Raw genomic sequence first — 26,479 nt, 5'->3', positions numbered from 1 at the left:
GTTGTACTTACAATAAGAGAAAAAATCAATCATAGCACATAATTCTTTACAATTTATTTGTTACAACGAGAATGTAGGATCAAGGTTAAGGGCTCTAAGAAATTAATTTTGGGGCCTCCTGATGATCCTCCTTTTAACAATCCTGAACAAAGTTCAGAACATATAGAACGGTTCCTCTTCATGGACTTCTTGGTAGGTATCTCTCCACACGTCACTCAGTCCCTCTTGGAATTCAATTGCCTGCATAGTTGTGCCAATACCGACCTAACATCTTTTAGTTTATATTTATATGACTCACACTCTCATTACCCAAGTTCAGTGGCATGCCCCTGTGTCTTGGTGAACAGAGTTCAGTCTAATCTATGCTATTTACCTTTTCTTTCTTTCTTTCTTTCTTTCTTTCTTTCTTTCTTTCTTTCTTTTTTTTTTTTTTTTTTTTTTCATTTTGATCATGACTTCTTTTCAGGAAGATGATGTTTGCCTTTTCAGGTAGAAAAATCCATCAACTAATCACCTTCTGCCCATCTTCTTTCTTCCCATCATTTCCTCTCCTTCCTGCTATTCTCTTCTATGAGTCTTTTTAAGTGACATCACTTTTCTTCATGAGGTTTAATGACCAAAAACAATGAGGAACATCTCAGAGGGACACATCATAGTTTTAAACAGATATGCATCTCCCTCCACCCTATATACACACATGCATGTGTGTGTGTGTGTGTGTGTGTGTATACACATATATATGACTTTTTGATTGACTAGACCAAGTTTAGTAGAAAATATTCTACTAAATATTTAGTCATAGCTAAATATGGGTCATAGCTAAAGCATTAATAATCTTCATTTTGTACAATTTATTTTTTTCTAAATTTATTATGTTGCACTTTGCTATAATGAAATTGGTAGGCCACTAATCTGCCAACTCAGATTTCCTGATAGTCTAGCACCATCCGCTTAGCTTTTTTGCTACTCAGAGTAGTAGCAATATTATCTATAAACTTGAAGTCCAGCTGTGAGCTCTCTCCTCAAGATCTTTGGTAAAGATATTATGAAATAAGCTAGTTACCAATCCAGAAAATTGCCACTCTTTATATTTAAGGGAAGTCACTTACCTGGATTCTGTATTTCTTGGATCTATGACACTAATTCATGATAAAAGTGCTCCCTGATTCAATACCAATCTAACTTTAGAAGGTCTTTGACATAAAATCCAGACAAAAATTTCATGAAAACTGTAAGTAGAATACATTCTCCAATTTCTTCTTAATGGCTTTCCCATTTGCTTGCACAAAGAACCCTCATATGTTAATCACATATGACAGCACCTTGTTGAAACCTTACGGATAATCTTTAAATAATCTGGATCCTAATTTTTCCAGTATGAATTATTCTGCTATTGTAATAAGTCTGCTTACTTGTAATTTTTCAGACTCCATCAAGCATCCTATTCTCTAGTCTATCGGTATGGTAGGTATTTGCTGTATATTTGGTCCCAAATTCCCCATTTTTTTAGTTCAAGTCTTTCAAAACACAAAGGCAAATGACAAAATCCCGAGGTTTTCTGAAACTAGATTCTTAATTTAATTCTAATTAAACTAAGCTAATTAATTAATTCCAATTAAGCATTAGAACTGGCCTTATGAAAAACACAAATCTTCAAGATGTCCATTTCATAAGGCAATTTGAGGGAAACTTTTCCTGATAAAGATAAGCAAAAAAATTAATTAATTCTCAGTCTGTCAACAATTCTTTTTCTCCTCCGAGGCCTCCCCTGACTAGCTGTGAGGCTTCATTCATTCTCTACATGACTTTCTTCCTGTGACATGAATAGCTATAGCCCTTACTTGCTTTGAGCTCTCTTAGAACGGACTTCTCAAAGTTTTCTTATGAGGAGTACATGACTAGTGACTATAACGTGTACCTGTCTTGAGCCCCGCACGTTTTAGAACATTTTGTGTTTTTAGGACATATTAGCGGAGAACACTTTGCTTTTCTGCCTCGAGCTATCCCAGGACTCCTGTTACACCATTGCTTCACTGACTGGCTACGTGGTCATCCAATATTTACTCCTTTTTAAAGCTCCAAATGCCCAATGTTCAAAACTGACCAGTTTCATATATTTCCACTTCCACATATCAAATTGGACACAAAGAAAAGTAGCCTGGGGATAATCACACTCTACTGCTTCAATATGTCTTCAAAGCCATTTTAATAAGAGCATGAAAGGGTATATTAATATGCTTACCCCATCCAAGGCACAAAAAACGTTTCCTTATAAGCCGTGTCCTAATTTTTCCAGTTACAGCCATATATGACTGCCACGCCTCAGTCAAAACCCAACAGAATGAAGCCAGGAAGAAAAAGTGCAAAAATGCAGTGGTAGTTGTACAGATGCTCTGTGGAAACAAAAAAGACTCACACTGAATATGGTGGGGGAGAATCATGTGTCCTCCAGGGGATCATTAATCTTCAACTCATTGCTTTTATCTCAAATATCTACCTCTCCTGTGTGACAGTGTAATTATTTACAGAAATTAGAAACCCTGCAGTCTTTATGCTGTATACAATATCTATGATAGAAAAAAAAATATGTCCTAATTCCATTTGCATGTTCAATTTTTTATGAGGAGAAGGCTGAATGTAAATTAAAACCCAAGGGAGATGACAATTACTACTTTACTTGAAGTTTTTTTCCTTGAAATGTAATTATGGGAATGGTCGTATCTTTGGTTTAAGTTAAGTTACAGACATCTTGCATAATTCTTTTGGCTACATTCTTTATCCTTCCATTCTAGCTGATAATTCTTTGTTTTGTTTTTTTATCTGTATTGATGTTAAGATTACATCCCAACAGCTATCCAAAAGGAAAAATTGCTTTTATACAAGTGTGATATTCCTGGTGTAAGAGCAAAGTATAAAATGAGATTTGGCTAATAGCCTAGTACAAAATAACATATGTATTTTAAAGTCCTTAATACATTGTTCTGTACTATTACATTACAATGTGTGTCCTAATTAAATCATTTTGAAAAGTTAATTGAGTCAGTGGCAGTACACAGCCATGATTTCACAGATATTTTACTTTACTACTGCCTAGCAATAGTTACTTGTGACTCATCTGCAAAGGTGAGCAGGTTCATTTTGGTAAGGGCTGCTACTTGTTTCACTACTGGCACAATATCTTTGTGTAAGTCTTATTCAAATCCAAGTCTTCATCAAGCAGAACCAGTAACTAAACTACTCTCTTCCTCTGTCAGTTTCCATCTTGCTATTTCCAGAAACTGAAAAGAGCAAACACAGAACTAGAAAAAATAATAATAAACTCGTTAACAGAGAAGTAAAAGTACAACCCTCATCTTCCCACCTCCACTCCAGTATACTGCTAAAGCAGAATAGCTTTTTAGAATTTTGGCCCAAACTATTCCTATTATTTGTTTATTCTATTAAAATTCACCAGATGTTAATTCAGCTTTTTAGCTCTCTCCATATAAAAAGAACTTTACCATGTTTATCTCACCAGGCTTGTTTGTTTTTTTAATGTTCAGAGATAATGTCCAGAAACTGAGTAGCACTGTGCTAGGCATATAGCCTGTAGTTGAACTGATTATGACCACAATCATCATCACTTTGCAAATGGTACTAAAACAAGCATCGCTAGTTTTTGGCATGTGATTCCTTGTTTCATGTAGCACTTAAATATACTTAATTACTCAAGACTTATTTTCATAAAGATGTCAATTTGCTGTATGATAAAGTCATGGATTTCCCAAACCCTCTTCCTCAGACCTTTATTCCTGCTTCAGGCATAACGTAGTAGCTGTAACCAACTGTGCTCCCTCCCATACTTGAGACATTGAGACTTTTCTTCCAAGCTAAGGTTTGAATATCTACAGCTGACTACTTTGCTCACTCTTGATCTGCAGTTCCTGATCCCAATTTGAATTTCAAAGATAATTCTTCCCTTTAATACCTGAAGACTAGCTACACTTTCTAATTCACCTGTCACTTCCCTTCCACCAGTTTGTCTCATCTCAATTGTATGTGCTAGCAAAATTATTCCTTCTCCATTTTTAAACTATCAGTATAAGGTTATATAAAACAATGTAAAAATGTTGAAATGTTAAATGCTAAGTACTGGATGCACTGTAATTTTGTAAGAAATAAGAAAACGCTCAATATGTCAATACAGAGACTTTTAATTTGCTCTTTCTTTATTATGTTTGTTGCCTTGGGACTTTCTGATATGTACTTCGATTCTAATACAAATTGAAATACATGTAATTTGGGGCTACTGACATTTATTGCAATAATTCATGTCTCTCTGGATAAGAATATGGCCACAATGTGTAGGAAAAAAGGTATAGACTCTAGAGAAGTAAGAACCATTTCTACGACCAATAGCATTCTAATATGATCAGATGCATATTCATATATATCTAGCAAGTTCTCTAACCATGAAGGAAAGTTGTCTCAACTTAAAGAATGTATGTATGTATATGTATATATATACATATATATATATATATATATATGGACTAAAATGTCTAAAGACACAAAACTAATTATACATGAAAAGTATAACAAAATGTATGTTCCTGAAAAATAAAGAAAGGGGAATACACTTTGCCTCATTATCATATGAAGAATCAGTATAAAATCAGATACTCTACGTAATGAAACACACAATTTTTCTACTGATACATTTGCTAAGCTGTCTTTTAAAAATACAACTTTTATAACAGCAATTTTCAAATAAATGCTTTTATTTTCCACATTTGTCATCTCAGTTTCCATAGGGAGGCCATTCTAATGTTCAGGGCTCAAGATTCTCTGATTTTTTCTCCCACATAATCTAAATCCCATGTCAGTAACCCACAAAGATCAACCATCCTTTGGATCCCCTCAGTACTAGAGATTTTTAGACTTATAAATCTCAAACTCCCAAGTCACTTTGTCTATATAAACAGGTTTACACCTTGTCATATGTTCAATCTGCCGACTGCTGGATCCACTGTCACTGTCCAGATCTATAGCTTCTCCTTATTCATGTGTGTGTCTATTTTTGGTTCCCACAATAGCTGAGTTTTTGTTTGTTTGTTTTGTTTTTGTTTTTGTGAGAGAGAGAGAGAGAGAGAGAGAGTGTGTGAGCACACAATCAGGCTCCCTGCTGAGGAAGGAGCCTGATGCGGAGACTTGATCCTAGAACTCTGGGTTCATGACCTGAGTAGAAGGCAGATGCTTAACTGACTGAGCCACCCAGCTGTCCCAAAACAACAGCTGAGTCTTGATAGCTTGTCATTTCAAACCCTAGACTCACCAGTACCTCAAGCACATCATTCGATTCTGCTACACCTGCCCTACTGAACCTCATTGGGTCCTTTACAACTGATGAGTGTTGTTGTTGAAAAATATTACAAAACTTGAGAGGGTATTAAATTGGCAAACTGAGCACTGTTCATACCTGTCACCCTCATGTATACCATTCACCTCAAGTCCTTAGGGACAACTGAAAAAGATTTCATGAAATAACTGGAGAGAAAAGAAGTATAAACTATGGTAGATTAGAGTCTGTGAGAAATGCCTAAAAAACAAAACAGGTGAGTGCAGACTGAAGGAATCCCCAACTCGAAGCAAGATATTAGAAGCAGAGATGAAGACATGGAAATAGGGGATTAAGATACACAGAAGACACACAGTTCTAACATCTTTTTGAAACTACTTTTGGAAGGAAAAAATAGAGAAATTTTCAAGGAAGGCAGCATTTAAAGAAAGATTATGGAAAAGCTTCTCAGAACTTCAAAGATCCTCTGGGCTGAAGGATAAATTGAAGATAACACACGTGTGTGCGCACACACACACAGACCTTGGTATGTTGTGATGAAATTTGTGAACATCAAGAATAAAGAGAAAATCTTAAAAGCTGTCAGAGTCAAAAGAAAGATTACTTACAAAGAAAGAAGCATCAAATTGACATCAGATTCCTTGTGAGCAACCCAGGATACAAGAAGACAGAATAGTATCTTGAGCATTCTAAGGGAAAATAACTTTGAAGATCGAATTCTACACCCACCAAAGCTATTATTCAAGTGAGAGGCAGAAATAAAGATATTTTTAGAATTAAAGGAACTTTGAAGTTTACTACCTCAGGATTCTCTCTGAAAGAACTGCTAGACAATATAAACCAATAAGAAGAAGAAATCCAGGAGGAAGTAATGAGATAAAAGACATAATGGATAGCAAAGAGGGTAATAAAATACACCAAGTTTACATAAATGTTTATTTATAAGCTTAAATGTACAAATTTTAATTTTTAAAATACAAGCACTTAAATATAAAATTTAAAAATAATATAAGTGAAGCTTAAGAAGTGAGGGAATGAAAGTTACAAAGGATTAGGAGAAAATAAATGTATGCTAAGCCTTTTGGTTGTTGTTCTCAGGAATATTAGAGATACTAATTAGCTCTAGATGTTAGAAGAATATGTTTGAATATGTACATTAATGATGTTAAGGTAACCACAAAAGGTAGAAACAAATAATGTATTTATAAAATAGTAGAGGAAAAATAGAACTAAAGAAAAAATTCATCAGCCTAACTAAAGGCAGGCAAAGGGACAAAAATAAACTAGAAAATATGATAAATGAAAAAAAAAACCCCAAATAATTCCAAACATATCAGAAATTATAGAAATGGGAATTTTTTAAATTCATTAGTTAAAAGTTAAGAACTTTTATATTGAATAAAAAAAAACCAAATCTAGTAATGTTTTTATGAGATATACTTCAACCCAATGACACAGGCAAATTAGGAATAAAGAGATGAAAAGAGATACATGTTAAGCAAATGCTAACATGCAAAAATCAGGTTACAATGTTAATATTGAAAAAAAAAGGCATTAAAAGAGATGAAGGACTTTTCATGGTGATAAAGAAGCAGGTGATAAAGACGTTTCCAAAGGAACACATCTCTATGAAACTAATAAGAATTTTTCAAAGTATGTGAAACAAAAACTGAGAAAACCACAAGAATAAACTGTCAAAACTAAGTTTATAATGAAAGACTTAATATGCAGCTCTCAGAAATTCATAGGAAATTTGGGCTCTTTCCATAGTTTGGCTGTTGTTGATAATGCTACTATAAATTTCTGGGAGCATGTACCCCTCTAAATTAGTATTTTTGTATCCTTTAGGCAAATTCCTAGTATGGCAATTGATTGATCCCAAATGTCCACTGCCAGATGAATGGATAAAGAGGAAATGGTATATAGTGGAATATTACTCAGCCATGAAAAAATATAAAATCTTGCCATTTGCAAGGACATGGATGGAGCTGAAGAGTACCACACTAAGTGAAATAAGTCAGTCAGAGAAAGACAAATATCATATGATTTCACTTACATGTGGACTTTAAGAAACAAAACAAATGATCATGGGGGAAAAAAAAGAGAGAGAGGCAAACCAAGAAACAAACACTAAACTGTAGAGAACAAAGTGAAGGTTACCAGAGAAGGGGTTGGGGGGTTAAATAGGTGATGGGGATTAAGGCGTGCACTTGTTGCAACGAGTACAGGGTGTTGTATGTAAATTTTGTACCCGAAACTAATACTACCCTGTATGTTAACTGGAATTTAAATAAAAACTTAGAGAAAAATGAAATATATCTCATTATCTATTTTTAAATTGTTAGAAATAATAATGAGAAACAACAAAGTGGCTAGATACAAGACAAATGCATAAAATTATATTTCCTGTACACTGAGATCAATATATAAAATTTATTTTTATACACCATCAATATCCATTTGAAAATGTAATACAAGATTTATAATTAATTATGACAATTTTATCTCTCTTTTCCCTCCCAAACCATGTTAGCATTACCAAATTATTAAGCCACAGGAAAAAGAACAGGCAGTAGACAACAGTGAACTTAAGATGTGTCAGTTCAGATGTTGAGAAAGGAAGGCATAACTGACTTAGAGTGACAAAGAATGTTACCACCTAAGTGCTTATAGAGTGTGGGAGGTGGTAATGGAAATATTGATGGTAATGGACCCAACTGACTCTGCAGACCTTCAAAAGGTTTTAATACTTGGAGACAATAGGGACCAGAAACATAAGAAAGACTTTGCATGGGGCTGAGAGAGAGAGAGGCTGGTTGAAAATCTATATACAGAATAGCTGAAACTCAGTGTTTCCTCCCCAACTCAGTGAAGTCCTGTACTGTCAGAGGGAGGTCTATTCTCTGCAAAATTGAATGGGTTGTGTTCTGAACTCACGTATCAGTCTCATTAATGGGTAGGTGTACAAGGCAGATACAGGTGTAAATATTAACTCTTAAGCACCCTCGTCTCATTTTCTCCTTACTTCTGCTCCCAGAATGCTAGCAGGTCAGAAATTGAAATCACCCCCAAGGGGGAAGAAATCTTCAGATGCTGGCTCATCCTTCACTAAGATACTGTGAAATCTTTCATTAAGTCCATCTACCCATATAGAACTTTAAGTCACTTTTTAGAGCCTTGCTTCTATATATGAATATACAACCAGTGATATTCAGATAATTGAAAAAATCTTCCAACACGGAAAAAAGAAAGAAGGTCAAGAACAGAAAAAGTGGGGGAGTGAGGAGAGACTATGGTGGTAACAGAAAAATAAAAACTTCAAAAGCAGTCTAAGTCCTTCAGAAACTGAGAAAATGAACTGCACCTACAAAACAAAACCACTAGGGAAAGATTATCAGATGAAAGAAAAGGTCCTATTCATAATGACAATAGAAACTATAAAACAACCCAAATACATTTAACAGGAGCTTCATGTAGAAAATTACAACATTTAATTAAAGGGCACAAAACAAGACATGATTAAACGGGAAAATATATTATATATGTGAATTGGAGAATCAGTGTCATATAAATGTCAATCTTTCCCCAACTGATAAATATATTCAATATCATTCCCATCAAATTTTAATTTTCTTCTTTTAGTTTGCCAAACCAATTCTAAGTCATAGAGAAAACCAAATACAAAGAATAGTCCAGAAAGTCTAAGAAAAATTAAAAAAAAAAAAAGAAGAAATAAAAGAAAGAAGCATACAGGGTTTTCCCAATGACATAAAACAGAATAATACGTAGTCAGATGATCACCATCCCTATTTTGCACATGAGGGTTTGGACAGACTAAGTTACTTGGCCAATGTCTCATGGTTAATGAGTTAGGAGGAGGAGTTAAAACATGGTCTCTGACTCTAGGGCCTGTGTATTTCCTTAACTCTGTCACACTGCTTTCTGACAATTTTTTTTTTGCACATCCATAGTCTAATCCTCACAACCTTTTATATCCTCTCAATGTTCCTTCTTATTCCTAAATCAGATAACCTTGCCTTCAACAATTCAGATGAGCCACAGACTATCCATATTATCCATATCTTCATATTCCCTATACTCTTTACCCCCTTCCTCCTTTCCAAATCAGGCCCTTCCCCTTCCAGGAGGTGGTGTAATAGAGATAAGAGATAGACCCCTGGAATGGCATTGTGGGTTCACACACTGACTGCTGCATTCACTGGTTGTTACTTAAAATCTGTATGCCTCTCTTTTCTCATAAAAAAATTGAGGATAATTATAGCTTCTACCTCATAAGACTTTTGTAAAGATTAAAGAGCATGATACATATAAGTTTGATACATAGTAACCATGCTTGATCCTCTATTTGGTCAACTATATACTCGTCTCCTTTAGTTAGTTCCTATATACCTATATACATAATTTCTTAGCCTACAAATCTGTTGAAATCTCTATCTTCAAATAACCAACCAATCAACCTTCTTCTTATTGGTTTATTCACAGTGGTTCTCGTTGGGTTGTTCTCTTTCTTTCCAATTGTGGTCAAATTTCTTGAAAGGTTAAGCTATCCATCAGCTTCTTTACTACATGTTTACACATTTTCTTTCCCTCTAGCATCTCTCCTCAGTTTCCCTCTTACAGAAATCACCTATGACTTTCTAATTTCCAAATCTAACAAATGGAACTTTTTTAAGTCTCCCACAAAGACTTTGGACCTTAACATTCTCAGAGGGTCTTTAAAGTTTTCCCTAACTCTTAAATTCTACATTAGCATGAATATTGTCTAATTAAAAGTCTAACAGAGCTATTCATTTCTTGAATTTATTTTGGCAATTTATATTTTACCACAAATTATCCATTTCATTTATATTTTCCAATGTCTTACTATGTGATTGTAGAAAATGTTCTCATAAATTTTAAGAAATACTATTTTTTTTTGCTTCTAAGGTTGCTTATCTATGTTTCCTATTTCTTGGTCAAAGATGCCTGCTTTACTAATTTATTTCAAATCTTAATGATTCCTTAAGTCCAACTTTCTAGAAAAATATTATTACATTAATACCAAGATGAATTTCTTAAAGTATAAAATATAATTATTTATTCTTTTCATTTGGCAGACTTTCAAGGATTCTAAGGAAAAAAACAAACGATGTTTACCTTATTCCCAGAATTCAAATAAATCAAAGGGTGTTAGCATTTAAAAATAAGCAATCATTGACACCAATTATGTAACTATTTCAAAAAGCAAAAGAGAACATGCTTTTGAGGAGAGATATAGGATATTTAAACAACAACAACAACAACAAAAAACTTCCAAGGAATAGAGAATACAGAGAAGCTTGTTTTTGCTAGAAATACGAAAAACGGAATTTTGAGATGAAACACTTCAGTAGAATATTTAGAAACTCTCAAACAGTATCAATATCTGCATACTTTAATTGCAGTATTTGTGGGGAAATCAAGAATTACTGAAGTTACTGCAAAATTTAACAATTTCAGATGAGCTGGAATCATTCCTCCATATGAAGCAATTCTTATTTGAATTATTTAGATAATTTCCTCCACTCTCACACTAGTTTGTCTATAATAAATAAATAGACAACGTGATGACTATAGTTAACACTGCAGTTTGACATATAGGAAAGTTGAGGGTAAGTCCTAAGAGCTCTCATCACAAGGAGAAATTTTTTCTTGTTTTCTTTCTTTTCTTTTCACTGTGACTCTATAAAAAGATGGATGATGTTGGCTGAACCCATTGTGATCACTTCACAATATGTGTAAATCAAGCCATTATGCTGAATGCCATATACTTATACAGTGATGTATGTCAGTTATTTACTAATAAAACCAGAAAAATTATAAATATGTATACCTTGATATTCATGTGGAATAAAACATGTTCAAGACACATAATCTTTTAATTCTGAGAGGCACCTGTAACTCCTTACAAGCAAATGATGTTATGGGAAGAAATTCTGGTTCATCACTATAGTGATTTCAAAGACAGACCTTAAAAGGTTGCCCTAATAACTATTTACATTGTTCAAAAAAGAGGTTTTTACAGACTAAAAATAAATTACTGTGAGTGTGAAATAAGTTAATGGATAAAAAGCACTTGCACAAAGATAACACAAAACTCCATGTATAGTAAATGCTCAGTAAATAATAGCTGTTAATAATAAGGTCATAATTAAAAGCATAATTAATTAATCCATAATTAAAATACATGGATTAATTTTTATTTGGCATAACAAACATAACTGAAAATGTTTGAGACTACATTTTAAAGGATGATAAAAAACTAACTTATCAAGCACCTACTCTGTCTTAAACATCAACTTTGTAACAATGTTGTAAGGTAAATATTTCTATATGAGGAGATGAAGCTCAGAGAGGTTAAGTAACTTGTCTGAAGTTACACATGTAGCAAATGAAGAAGCAAATGTTCTTTTCATTACCACATGTTGCCCTTTGCCAACATATATTTATTTCTATGGTTACACTATATAATTTCAAGCTAGTGCAAACTGTTGTGCAATAGCAGGATGGGAGATGGTACATAATAGATGCTATGATAGACAAACAAAAATGACATTAAGTGATTAGTCTTTTTTTCCAAATCACAACCAAAAGAAGAATGCATCACTGGCTAACTGAACATGATGATGATAATGATGATGATGATGATTATGATAACAACAATAGGATGCAACATTTAAAAATATAGTTTTGGTTATGAAGAGCCCATCAACACATGTACAAACATAGTTTGAGGTTATCTGGACAGAGCAAATCCCAATGAGATGTCCAGTGGGAACTGTGACTACAAGCTTCATCGTTTTATAATTAAAGGTTTTATGGTATTAACTCCATCAAAACTTTCCATTAATGTCACTTCATTCAATTTCCTTCATTCCATAGCTGCTGCGACATGCTATATCAACAGCCATGTCATTTGTAGATAACAGACAAATGTCTCTCATAGATCCAAATACTTAGCTGGTGCATTCCTCCTCTTGGATATAGTGGAAAATATCAATAGAAGAGATTTTATAGGATTTAGTTTTCTCTTGAAAACTCTTGTTTCACTATTAAAAAGTTGCAATACCTCCTTAAAAACTACGGCACAAAGCTATGATAAAGAAACGTTATTATCTCTCTGATCCATCTTTTTGGGGAAAAAAAAAACCACTTTGGAAAACAGAAGAAATTGCTAATATAAAGTCATGTATGGTATGAAATAACGAATGAATGAAGAAACACACGCAGTTGCTAAATATGAGAACCTCAAACAATAAAAATTCTTATTTGCTAGACTTTTATAATTTCATATTAAAATGAAGCAGTACTATTAAAAAGGAAAGAAATGCTAGATAGATGTCAATAGAGATAAAAATCTGTTTCACAGATGTCAAAAATATGTATCTTGCAGAAAACATGTTCATATTTTGAAGACCTTGGAAAGTTTGTCACACATAACAGGAAAATCTGAGTCTTTGAAATGTGTCCTTTGGGAGACTAAACATTTGTACATCGTACACAGCAGATGCTTCATTATACACTGTTATTTCCAGGCTTAGAAAATGACAATTTTATTCAAAATGAAATATAATTAAGTCACTTGCTAAATAAGGCCAAGAGTTCAGCTAAAGCTTTACTAATAATTTAGAAATTTCATAAAATGTGTTATAAGCTCTAAGATATCTCTGAGAATTGATTTACACTGTGTTCTATAACAGAAGAGAAAAATCAATTGTGAGTGGAATTATACCCTCCAATGTAATGAAGCACCATATAGGGTCATTCAAAAAAGGATGACAGTAATGGAAGTACAAAGTTGCCTTCAACTTGTATCGAGCAAAGAAAACAAAACTTTGTAGCTTTGTTGTTGAGGTTTCTAGACAAAACATTTCTCTGAGGATTGGGAAGGCAAAGGGAAGTAACTCTTATATATCAAAAAGACATTTGTTTATTCCATTTACCAAGTTTAATCACCAGTCTGACTTGGTGTCACAAAACTATTTCAATATGGAATGCAAATAGTTTTCGATTCAGGGGCGCCTGGGTGGCTCAGTGGGTTAAGCCTCTGCCTTCGGCTCAGGTCACGATCTCAGGGTCCTGGGATCGAGTCCCGCATAGGACTCTCTGCTTGGCAGGGAGCCTGCTTCTTCCTCTCTCTCTGCTTGACTCTCTGCCTACTTGTGATCTCTCTCTGTCAAATAAATAAATAAAATCTTTGAAAAAAAATTTAAAAAATAGTTTTTGATTCAGAGGTGGCATAGTATGAAAAGGTCCTAGTCTGCAGAGGCAGGCTAGTATTTCTCAGCCTTGGTTGTGCCATAGGATCACCTGGGGAGCTCTAAAAACGCAGAACTATTAATGCTATCCCCTAAGATTCTGATCTAGTCAGTCTAGAGTGGAGCTTCAGCATCAGCATTGAAAAGGCTCGCCAGGTGATTCTAATGGGCAGCCAGTGCTCACAATCAGCAACTAGAACAATCACAGACTGACTCCTAGCCATGGAAGCTACCAAATGTGTGACCTTGCACTTCTCACAGCCTCAAAGTCTTGGGTCTGTTGGACAAGAGTTAAAGTATTTACTACATTGGGTTATTTTACGATTACACATAATAAATGTAAAGTGCTTAGTTCTCAGGGGGTTCTAAAAAGTATTAAACAGTAATGACCATTCATGCAAATTCTCAACCCCTTAGCGTAACTTACCTCATCTTAGGCAGTTCCTAAAGTTCTGGAAAGAGTAATGAAAATGGAGTCCTCTGCTATGTATTTATATTTGAACTCAGAATGACCTTAAGAACGGATAGACTTCTTTATAGATTCTGCTATGAAAATAGAGTCAAAGAGCTAAGAATGAAGGGTGTGGGGGGAAAAAAGAGCACAACAGAGTAAGGCTGGTCTTACTCCAAAGTACCAATGTCAACCCTGAGTTTGGATAGTTCCATTTGTGTTTACCTTTCAAATCCCAAATTACTTTTCTCTGAGCCACCCAACCCCAGATATTTCAAACCCGATATGTCTAAAAATTAACTTTTCACCCTCCCTGTTAAGCTAGATTCTCCTTTTGTTTATGGACCTCACTGACCTCTCTATTTCTATGACCTTAGATGGGTCCATCACTCATTGTCTCCGGAAGTATTAGTGACAGAGGGAGATTTCTGTGAAGAGAGCACCCTTCTAGTGGCCCTACTTCTTTCGACAAGAATGAAGTGAAGCTCCAGACCTAAGTATGACAAGACGTTCCTATTCTTTCCCCTCTACAAGTTAAAAAAAAAGAAAGTTCTTAGAATATATCTGCTAATACTAAGTCCTAAATAAATATGACTCATAGTTACCAGTATTTTAATAATTACTCCAAGGGGAACTGAGTACAAGATTTATTTCTACAATGAGAAATACTAAAGTATGTTTAAATGTAAAGTGAAGAATCAAATAAAGAAAATGTACAAGGACAGGAGAAATCTGATAAAAATGAAATTTCAAGCACATGAGAAGAACTGGCCTTTGATAAGAAGAAAGTCCTCTCTTGATTTAAAGCATGCAGGAAGAACAAAGACTAGGTGAAAATGTAGATAAGATAAGAATATGTTATGATGGGAAGGTAACATGATGGCTACCAAATTCTTTTTGAAGTAGAAGTTGAGTCTGTTGTTAAAGCTAAAGATGTAGAAAGGAGATCAGTGGTTTGAATATGTTTGAACAAATCAGAAATTCTCTTGAGAACTGGAAAACCAGGTAACATGGAATCACCAGGCAGCATTGAAGCTACCTTGAGCTGAGTAATCATGCATTTATCAGCTCCAAAACCAAAGACTATACAGCACATACCTCCCTCCGTCCACCTCTGAAATCACGAATTCTAGTCCCCTGCAAAAGTAAAGAAATACTAGTTTTGCTATTTTTCTGGAGGGGTTTTCTCTGGGTTCCTGTTTTAATGGACCATCTGGTATATGGTTCCATTTTCCTCCCCCTTTGACTACACATGATGCACTCCTTACTATTATGTCCAAGAGTATACAAGGCAGCTCTATGGAAACAATGGAAGCTAGCTACTACCAAGAACAAATCAAGATTTTAGTCCATTGGTTGGGAAATGCTGAAATCACAATGTAACAAATCTCTTACACTGAAGCAAAATTGAAGAAGTGTCTCAAGCTTCTTATCTTTTGATAAACAATTACCTTTGAAAGTTTAGAAACCTACCAGGCTAGATTCTCAGTTTCTCAGCAGGTGGAACAGATGACTACAGTCAGAGTACTATAATCCAGATTGGACAAAAATAACAGATGGCAAAACACACTATTTCTAGTACCATTACTTTTACAAGCAACGGCTATAAATACCTTTTTGGAAGACATTCATTTATTGGAAAAGAACAGTTTAGTCCACACAAACCTCAAGTGATCTTTTCCTTTACCATGTCTTAAAAGATTCTATCATTGAAGGATTTAGCATCAAAATAGTTACTGAGTACCCAGTGCATGAAAAATCCGGCATGAGGCAAGTTTTAAACATTTTACACGAAACCATAAAAATTACATATGTGTAAAAACACACTTGTAAGCATTTATGACATATGCATGTGTTTAAGTTGGATTACTGTAATGAGTAAAGTCAAGAAGATAAGGATACTTCATATTCTGAATTTACTTTTTTGATAAGATTCCTAAAATTATTTGATTTCTTTTATCACTATAAAATAGAACTGAATTTTACTAGTACAGTTCACTTTTAAATCCAGAGTCTAATTAAGACTAGCAAAAAGTTGGTTGAAAGGAGGAAGGAAGTACATTTAAAAAAAAAAAAATGTATTGGGGGGGGTTGCTGTGGGAGGTGGAGAGGGAGAGAGTCTTTAAGCAGGCTCTCTGCTGAATGAGGAGCCCCTGACATGGGGCTCGATCTCACAACCCTGAGATCAATGAGCTGGGTTGAAATCAAGAGTCGGATGTTCAACCAACTAAACTACCCAGGCGCCCCAGGAAGTATAGTATTATTTTTCTTTATTTTCACAACATTAAAAAATTAGTAATGTATTATACAATAACCTCAAACTTTGTTTAGAAATGGTGACAGCTGGATCACAATGTTTCTTGGTTGAGCACAGCTGTGTTATGAAGCTCCTTTGGTTTCAGTATGACATGTCATGCTTTATGTCATTTCCTCTTATCATATTTAAGATTTTTATTACAACCAAGTAAAAAGTGTCAAGAGGAAAATAGAAGCAAAATCCCAAAGACCATTATGTCAAAAATAGATTTTACCAAATATTTTAAGTATAGTCTTCTATTCTTATATCATGACTTTAAATTATACTGTTTAAAGTAATGTGGATGAGCTGAGAAACTCCCTCCCTTTTTACTCACAAGTATAACAGTAGTGTAGGGAGAGAAAAAGAGATCTGGGCCCAAGGTTGACGGGGAGAGGGTGAGGAGGGGAGGAGAATGAGCTGAAATGTGTTCCCAGGCTTCTCGAAAGAGCTATAATTTCATTCTCCTCATTTTAAGAGGGTGAAAACTGCTCCTCTCACCCCACCTCCAACCTTGCCTCCTTCTTTTCTTCTCCATACATTTTTGCCTTCTGAGGAGAGGCGTGGCAGTAGTCAAAGTTAGTATTGGAGCAGGAAAGAGAGAAGAAAGAGAATCCAATTACATCTAACAACTTGTCCTCCTACTTTGACCACAATGTCTTAATGCCAGGATTCCACAAGGAAGAGAGCTTTGTGCAGAATCGACTTGATTCAAATGAACCAAATACAGTACTTTATAAATAACTGAATCATTTCAAATCAAGCTAATATTATATAAATTATATCTGTCTTTTCTAAGTACCTACTTATTTATCTTATTCAGTCCAATATGAATATGCCAAGCATGTATTTCTAAAAGAAATCAGATTATGATTCATATTCAGTTCTCAATTACAGCCTCTCAATGCATGAAATATTCTCTTGTAGTAAATGAAGCACTTTGAGAAGAATACACATTCTTTCAGGTTTCTAGGATCCTATTTAATGCAGGACTATAGCATATAATGATTGTATCTCTGAATAATACACCTTTTTCGCTCTCTGAATTCAAAATCACTTTCTCTTATATTATTCTATTATTTGTTGGAAACTTCTATTCTTATGCTTATTTCATTGATTATAGCTTCCTAGGGTCAGGTTTGTTTTCCTTTTATGAAATCCAGTGGAATACCTAGCCCATAAGTTTTATCCAGTAAATATTTATCGTATGAAAAAAAATTAAGAAAATAACTCTGTTATTAATAATTTCAAAGGAGATTTTGGTCTGAATATATATGTTCTTGCTTAGTGATAATTATGTGTGAGGAATTCTTCATCACTGTTGTAGAAAAGACCAGCTTCCTCAATCCTTGCTCAGTCCTTGCCCACATGGCAGAATCTTAAAAAAAAAAAAAAAAAAAAGTAATCTCTGAGTACACGGGGATCCAGAGTAAAAACTGAACTTCCCAGCCTTTCTTCTAAGGCCATATAAATAGATTCTTGCCAACAGAAGATTGACAATAGTATGGGAAACTTTGGAAAGTATCTTTTTCTTCTTTCCCTGTTTGCCTTTGTTATCAGATGGAATATTTACATGACAGCTGGGGCTAGTTACAGTAATCTTGGACACTGAGGTGGAAATTTCAGGTCAGAATAAGGTCAGGAGGAAATGGGCCCCTTATGACCAGGGAGCTGCCTACATTTATGTGAGCAGGAAATAAACTTCTATCTTTTCTATATCACTCTTGTTTTGGGTTCTTCCCATAATTCAGTTAAGCCTAATGGTTACATTTGGTATCAGTACATAAAAGACAGACATGTTTCATCATGCTCTCTCGATAAAATATTATATACTACGCTTAAATAAATGTGACCTATGAACCAACTGGAATAAAGTTATACTTATTTTCTAAGCTCTGAAATCAATCCAAATATTCACACTTCATTTAATAGGCTCTGAATCATTTATTCCTCAACTCCATGGAATCCCCTTCACTTAGGAATAATATCTGTGAAGTACAGTAAGTTTTAAAAAGAACTTTAATACTCCCTAACTCAGAATGCCTGGGTGGCTCAGTGAGTTAAGCCTGCCTTCAGCTCAGGTCATGACCTCAGGGTTTTGGGATTGAGCCCAGCATGGGGCTCCCTGCCCAGCAGGGAATCTGCTTTTCCCTCTGCCTCTGCTACTCCCCCTGCTTGTGCTCTCTCCCATTCTCTCTGACCAATAAATAAATAAATAAAATCTTAAAAAAAAAAATCTATCTCATTTGATCCTTATATCTAACAGGAGAAGTAGATATAATCACTGTAATTTTAATTTTATGGATGAACAAAACACACCCAGTGAAGCTGAGAGACTTTCCTACAGTCACACAGTAAGATCCAAAGTCATGTCTTTGATTTACTTCAGGTCTCATTTACTTTCCTTCACACCAAATGATCTCAGTGGATCTGTTTGAATTAGAAATGACCTATATCATCTAAAATTATTACACTAGAGCAGATCTTCTCACAAAACATCTAAAGCTTCTCACTAAACAAAATTCTTACCTTGTTCCTCCCTGACTTTCTAGTACATGTATGTCAAGACTCCTGTGTTTCATATTGTCCTAAATGTGATATTACCACCAGAATTTACACTCGAGTTTAAAATTTAATACATAACATGGAATGAACCACTTCACACCCTTATTTGGGATTGGGCACTGTGGCAAAGAAAGAGTTAACATGTGTGCCAGCCATACATCCCAACTTTTCCTCCATCAGCAAGACCACTTCCCCTAGTTCTTCCACTAGGATGTCCAGTTGGCCCGTGATGAGTGAGAACTACTAGGTATGTGATCCTTCTGGTATCATTTACTATAGATCTTGAACCCAGAAACTGACAGGGCTTAGGAGAAAAAATATCCCACCTGTTTCAGTAAATAAAAGCAGAAGTAGGTCAAGCACAGCACTTGCAAAAGTGTCTGAGAAAGGTTTAGAAGAATCTAGGAGATATGGCAATAATGTAATGTCCACTTAACTATTTTAAATAGGATGTCACAGGAACTCAAAATATACCAATATTAAAAAAAAAAAAACCTCACTTTTTTTTTTAACCTGACTTATTTTTAATGTAGATCACTCAAGAATGAAGACAACTTTTAGCCTTGCTTAAAATGCAGCACTTGGCACAAGTGTGATTCTGAAATCCCTAAGAAATGCAGCTGTATTTTGTAATCAGATGCAATATGATGGATTCTTTAGTATCCTAACTTTATAAAGGATAATGACATTAAGATAAATTGTTAGAATCAAATACACGTCGATAAAAAGGAGTCATTACTGAGAATGCAATGCAGCTCTGCTTCATACTCTACTTTGAAACTAGGGTAGGAGCCTAATTAGGAAAGCAAGAATGTTGTTGGTGACAAAAGAGGCTATTTTTACAAACATAACTAATACAGTGTCTTGAGAAAGAAACAGAGAGAGAGGAGAATGAGAAGGTTTCAGTCCCGTAAACCACAAACTGCAGTGCAGTGTGATGGGGTCTATTGTAAGAAGCTATTATCTCCAGGGGAGTGTGAAAAACACGATGGGACACTCTGGGAGTTCTTGCTTGACCTCTAAAGTCTGCGATATGCCCTCATACGTTCCACTGGTCCCTGTCCTACTGGATCAGCACCATAAGCTCGTCTCACATTGCATTATTATAGTTTACTCGTTTGTCTCTACACTCCTCCCTCTCCCCCCCGCCCTGACACACACAGACACAATAGGATTGAAGTATCAAGGAGGGAGCTTCCATTTGCTTTAATTTTGTTGCTGTCATTGCATACCCCTAAACTGAGCACTGAGCCTGACCTGTGCTAAGAAATAAAAACACTCATGTGCTGAATGAATGAGTGATGAGTGAGAGAATTACACTGAATGAAGGAGCAGTTTCTGTCTTTGCACAGCTGTATTAATGTGCTTAGTTACCTCCCTGAATGTAAGCTTCCTAAAGCAGTTCTATTTTCTCTATATGTTACTTTGCCCGGCATATGGGTTATCGATGATTCACAAATGAAAAGATGTTCTTGTTTTTCTCGTGAGTAAAAAGAGGCAACATGTTATATTTTTACATGATGGAGGTTAGAGACTTCAGATAAAATCAAAACAAAAGATAAATCTTAGTGATCTTGCTATATAAAGAAATCATGTGTTGGATGATCATACACCAAGACATCATTGGGTTTTGGTAGATAGTATTATGATGGTTCTAGATGATTCATGACATATTCTGAATTTCTATGGTGTAAAAGAAAGTTCATATTAATTTACTAATCCCCACAACAACATGAACATATGTTTAGAATCAATGATAAAAGACTATACAGGGGCTTGGAGAGTAAGAGAAAGCTCTGTGGTCAAAGAAACAGCCCAATGATTATTTACCTGAGCTTAAGACCGGATGGCCTACTTAAGCCAGATCTTGACAAATGTGACCACGCCCTGGAGCTGGTGCCTATTGAGCTAGTTGGTTTCACTATTTTTCCCTCCTCCCATCCTGCCCATCACAAATTCAGACACACTCCTCTTAATTGGCCCCAGAGTAACGGTGAAGGCACTTACATGCAGAAAGACATAAATCTGACCCTTAATACTAAAAAAAGGATTGAAGTGAGTTAGGAGCATCTCATTCATAGCAGAAAAGCAGAAACGTATTATAAATGAAAGATAATCTCACAGTTCTAGTCAGGAAGTAACTCATGTTCTACCAATCTCTATTGACCAGAAAAAGTAAACTTTGTGAAAACAGTAATAATTGCTGTAATAATGGCTTGTGGAACTGTCACAACTTGAACATTTTGTGATCAATAATCCAAGAGGGATTAAATAATGTCCATTTGTTTTAGGAACAAATATATTTAGGATAAATATAATTTAGGAAATTGTATTTTTAATGACCATTAAAATTCCTTTTTGGGGGGCACCTGGGTGGCTTAGCTGGTTAAGCATCTGCCTTCAGCTCAGGTCATGATCTCATGGTCCTGGAATTGAGCCCCGCATCGGGCTACCTGCTCGGCAGGGAGTCTGCTTCTCCCTCTTCCTCTGCCTCTGCCTCTCCCCTTGCTTGAGCGCACGCTCATATTCTCTCTCTCTCTTAGATAAATAAATAAAAAATAAATAAAATTCCTTTTGTTTTGTTTGTTTTGTTTTGTTTCGATTTGAATGGCTACTATGTGCCAAGTACTGAACTAAGTGGTTAGTTGCATTACTCTTAACTTTTATAACAGTCCTTCCAGAAAGTATTATCATTTATTATTATAATCACATACAAATAAGGAAAATGAAGCTCCAACAGATTAAGCAAGATCAAAGTCCCCTAAAATATAATGAGATATGCTGGGATTCAAGTCCAGATTCCCTGAACTCCTCAGCCCATGCTCTTACGTGACTCCATATTTTCTCTTAAATATTTGAAAACTACAGATTCACACCTGATCCACAACAGACTTGGTGACTTACACATGCTATTAGCTACAATCCGTCATTTGCAAACCATTTTTTTTAAAAGATTTTATTTATTTGACAGACAGAGATCACAAGTAAGCAGAGAGGCAGGAAGAGAGAGAGGAGGAAGCAGGCTTCATGCTGAGCAAAGAGCCTGATGCGGGCTCGATCCCAGGACCCTGAGATTATGACCTGAGCTGAAGGCAGAGGCTTAACCCACTGAGCCACCCAAGTGCCCTGCAAACCATTTTTTAAAAATAGAAAGACTAGCACATACCTTCAAAATTGAAAATGTCAATAGACCTAAGTAGCCTGTCTAGAGGAGATAAACTGAGGAAAAATAAAGAAATATGATGCCTCTGAAGACAGGAGTCAAAGTGGGAGTCAAGAATATAATTCATTACCAACTTCTGTAGAGTTAAGTGCCACATTCTGTCTGATCAAAGCAAAATAGTAGAAGACACAATTGGACACATAGCTTTGACATACAAAGACTGACAAAATAGAACTACCAAAGAAGCAAAAACGTAACTTTTACTTGAGTTTAAGGTACCTAAGAGTCCAAATCAATATAGCTAAAACATAAAGATGACAAAAAGTTGCAGCATCTAAGATACCTAGTTTCATTTTTATTAACATCCAGTAGCTATTTTTATCATACTCCCACTGCTGGTAGGAAAAGAATCTAAGAAACATATTATCCAGGAGAGGAAAGAACATTTTAACTTTTTCTTTTAAAATCTTTTTCTTTTTGAAAAAGTCTTTGAAGTCCCAGAATCAGGAGTTTAAACTTCTTTAATATATTCAGGTTCTGTGCATGTTATATATCTGTTTTGATTCAAAGTCTGGAGAAAAGAAATGGGATTTTCCATGATGATGTAATTATTCATGAAACGTAATTTTTAAGGAGAAAACCTACAACATCAACAACCCAAGGTTTAAAATGTTCAACTTGCTTTGTCCTTCCGTTATAAGCCAAGAGTATTAAAATTTTGGTTCAACTCGGCTGTTAGAAAATAAACATACAAACTCATTTTTTAAAAAAATATGATTTGGTGGAAATTTTTGCTTCAAAAATTATTGAAAGAAGAACAAAACAGAAAGAAAAGTCAAAAGGAGATAAAAGTATAAGGTGGATCCCAAACAGAGGCAGAGCAGTGAGAGCATTTGCAGAGCGGGGAGAGCACTCTGAGGTCAAGGACAGCAGCTTTGATAGGAGAGTCATAATTCATAGGAGACCGTTATTACTGAGCTGATGATGGGGTTCTATTTTGTGACTAAACCAAACCCTAAACTCTAGAAATGTAAAAGCTACTTTTTCCAGGTCTCTCATTACACAAAAAGCCCTTCAGAGATAGATTAGTTTTATGTGAAATTAAAAACAAAAAAAACAAAAAACCAAAACACCAGTGTCTCTTATTGTGTAGGAGAGAAGACTTAGGGTGAAAATGAGCATAAAAATCAAGCAGAGCTTGAGATGAGATGGCCTCCAGAAAGGATCAATGATATGAGAAGAAGTGAAGATAGGCCAAAACTTTGTAAGAAGGAATGTGTTGTGTGAGGAACTGCAGGACATAACGGGTGAGAAGGGCGACCTGCCCAACTTTGGAGGGGCTTCTTCCTGAAGCAAGGCCACCTCCCTTTCCTTAGAGTACTGACTTGAGAAAACTTGGAATTATGCACTTCTTCTTGGCCACTTTGAGATGTAAATCTTTTACAGCCCAAAAAATCTTATTTATTTTTTTCAATTTTATTTATTTGAGAGAGAAAGTGCAAGAGAGAGAGAGAGAGCGCACCTGTGGGTGAGCACAAGCGGGGGGAGGGGCAGAAGGAAAGGGAGAAGCAGACTCCCTGCTGAGCAGGGAGCCCAATCCCAGAACTCTGAGATCATGACCTGAGCTGAAGGCAAACAAAGCAGATGCTTAAATGAATGGGCCACCCAGGTGCCCCTAGGAACATCTTTCTTAAGAACCTAAAAACTATCTCTTTGAAATGTACTCATCAAAAAGATGGTGTCCCTGTCTCCCTATCCCTTCAGAAGGGTGAGAGCCAAATTTGGATAAGCAACCATGTGCAAACATGGGTGGCCTAATCACATTGACCAGCCTTCCCCCATCACCGTCCAGGACTTCCCATTAGTCGGCCCCAGAGTTTAACGATCCTCCCTCTTTTTGTTTCGGCAGAGTTGAGTTCAATCTCTTTGCCCTATTGTAATTGTCTTTCTTCTCTGTTGCAATAAAAAGTCTTGTCATTTTTCGAAACCATTTTTAACAAGTGTCCAGTGCAAATTTTCTTTTACAAGAGGAATAAGCTTAGTGCCACTGAGTGCCTACGTGAGTGATCCTACATGACTCTCATAGTAATGGTGTGAGGACACAAGTTCCAAGAGGTCAAGCAACCAAAGTAAATACTTAGTAAGTGGAAGAACAGGAATTCACACTATGAGCTCCTTCTCAGTAAGGCCAAGTTCTTCTTACTTTTTATGTAAAAGGAAAAGCTAAAAACACAAATGATACATGTAAAAAAAGAAATTTGACAGAATTTGATTTTGAATATATTTTTCTTACTAAAATAATGCATCAAAACAAAACTAAAATGTCTATTTTGAGTGCAACTCGAAATAGTACCTTTTTAGTGTTCATTTGCTTGGCTGCTTCTCCCATTTTAAGGTGTTCCTTAAATTACCAAATGAGGCCCTTCTTTCTGAGTTCATCTTGTACAATGTGTGCACCATCCTCTGGAGATGTTTTATTCTCCTTTCATTCAAGGCCTCTGAAAACTGACATCCCCCCTCCCTTCATACCAGCTTTAGTAAGCTGACTGCTGGGGGAGAAAGTTCAGAGCTACCTCCTTTACCTCCCTTGTATCTTAATGATAGGAAATGAGAGTACTTTAGAGGTGGCTTTTCTTGAAGTAGAGGTTTCCTTAATCTGTAATGGAATTAATGAAAAGCATAAAGATGACAGAGTGGGGTCTCCCCAGCCTTTGTTGGGTTGGCATGTATTGGTTCTTTGGACTTCATACATCGACAAGCTCCACTGGAAAAAACCATGACCTCCACTATCAATGCCACAACAAAATTCAAAGGACAACGGCTTGTTGACCAAACTCCTGAAGTTTCTACCATTGGTGCACAGATGTGGTTTTTGCATCAATTAAGCTGCACTAATTCAAAGGACAAAGGCTTGTTGACCAAACTCCTGAAGTTTCTACCATTGGTGCACAGATGTGGTTTTGCATCAATTAAGCTGCACTGATTACTGAGTGAAAATCTGAGAAAGACAGGAGTCAGCCTACAAGCTGCTTTACCGTAGCAGGATGACAACAGAAGCCTACGGTACAGCCAAACTCTGCTTTTACCCTACTGGTATCCTCAATCTTTTAAACAGGCAGTAGCAGATTTCTCATAAAGAACAATGTCTACAAATGGATCAATCATATTCCTAGCACGGAGTCCAATGAGCCATGCGATCCCTTGAAGGTGATGACAAGTTCAGAGTCTGGGTTCAGACTTTTCTGCTGAGGGCTCCCTAAAGCATCATGTCTTGGTCTCTATGTCCCTCATAGGAATGGTCTGAGGAGAATATGACATAATTCAAGTGAATGTATTTTGAAATAAAAGCTTGGTAAGTTAGGAGAATTATTTTTATTACTAAGAGAGTGGCCATCTGTTTCTGAAGAACTCAAGTGAGAACATGACTCTTTGCTTTATATGGAGTAATTTTCAGATAATACGTTTTCACTGCCTCCTGCACTGGAACATTACTTGAGCTGAAAGATACTCTGTCTCATAATTCTCTGACATGTGTAGCACTCTAATTATTTTTAAGGAAGATATCAATTCATATTAACTGCTGATAAATACAGCCATGTCCCAAAATGTGCACTTGGGAGATGGGAAAAGTGAGATAAGCAAGCAAGGATAACATAAGTGAATAAATAGTGAAGAGACCGGAAACACTGTGGAGTCTCTCATTTGTAACTTGTTATTTCAGGAAATAACCATCCAGACTGGCTATTTACCATGATGAACCTTCATGCATCTATTTAATTCCTTAAATTTTTAGTACAATTCTGTCAATTGTACTTACTACCTCTATTAACAATAATAATCCTCTCTCACTTTGGACATCCATCATTTGAGTTCCTATGGAAATTAGAACAAAATGTTCTATGTTTGGTGGGAGTCACCAACAATGTGCAATTTTATGTTTGGCTTAAATGTCAACAGAAGCAGCGAGGATAACACAACTCCTCAGGCTAGCTGTAAAATATTATAAGCCATTTTACATATGTAAACACGATGCTACTAGTCTAAGAAGTAGGAAATATTTTCTCAAATTGTCCCCCAAGTCAATGAAATATGCTGATTCACAGACGTATTCTAGTCTGGCCTGGCCACGTGACTGAGGAGACTATGCCAACATTCGGAACAGAACAAACAACTGAAGGCAATGATCATTAACAGTTGACCCTTCATGGCACTATGGTTGATTATACAGTTTGCAGATTATTGGCTTTCTTTCTTTGACTCCATTAAGAATGGTAGCTACAGTCAAAAATAAACGTGGAATGCTGTACCTCTTTGACCGGTCAGGTGCAAGTGTTAGGGGCTACTGTGTTCCCTGCATGGGTGTTTGCAT

At 35.7% G+C, this 26,479-nt stretch overlaps 1 protein-coding gene across 1 annotated transcript in view; it reads right to left on the bottom strand.

Annotated features, from left to right (window-relative positions):
• ADGRB3 (adhesion G protein-coupled receptor B3) overlaps window positions 1-26,479 on the bottom strand; it is a gene marked incomplete at both ends in the record, with an annotated part of 726,387 nt that overhangs the window by 66,366 nt on the left and 633,542 nt on the right. The window contains one exon of the mRNA XM_080805127.1: window positions 2,243-2,393. Within this exon, the coding sequence (XP_080661253.1) occupies window positions 2,243-2,393 (151 nt within the window). The remainder of the gene's footprint in view (window positions 1-2,242; window positions 2,394-26,479) is intronic.

Source organism: Martes martes (genome assembly GCF_963455335.1).
Source record: "Martes martes genome assembly, chromosome: 6".
Lineage (NCBI taxonomy): Eukaryota > Metazoa > Chordata > Mammalia > Carnivora > Mustelidae > Martes > Martes martes.
Note: the sequence above shows the minus strand (reverse complement) of the source record. Positions and strands in the feature narration are given on the sequence as shown.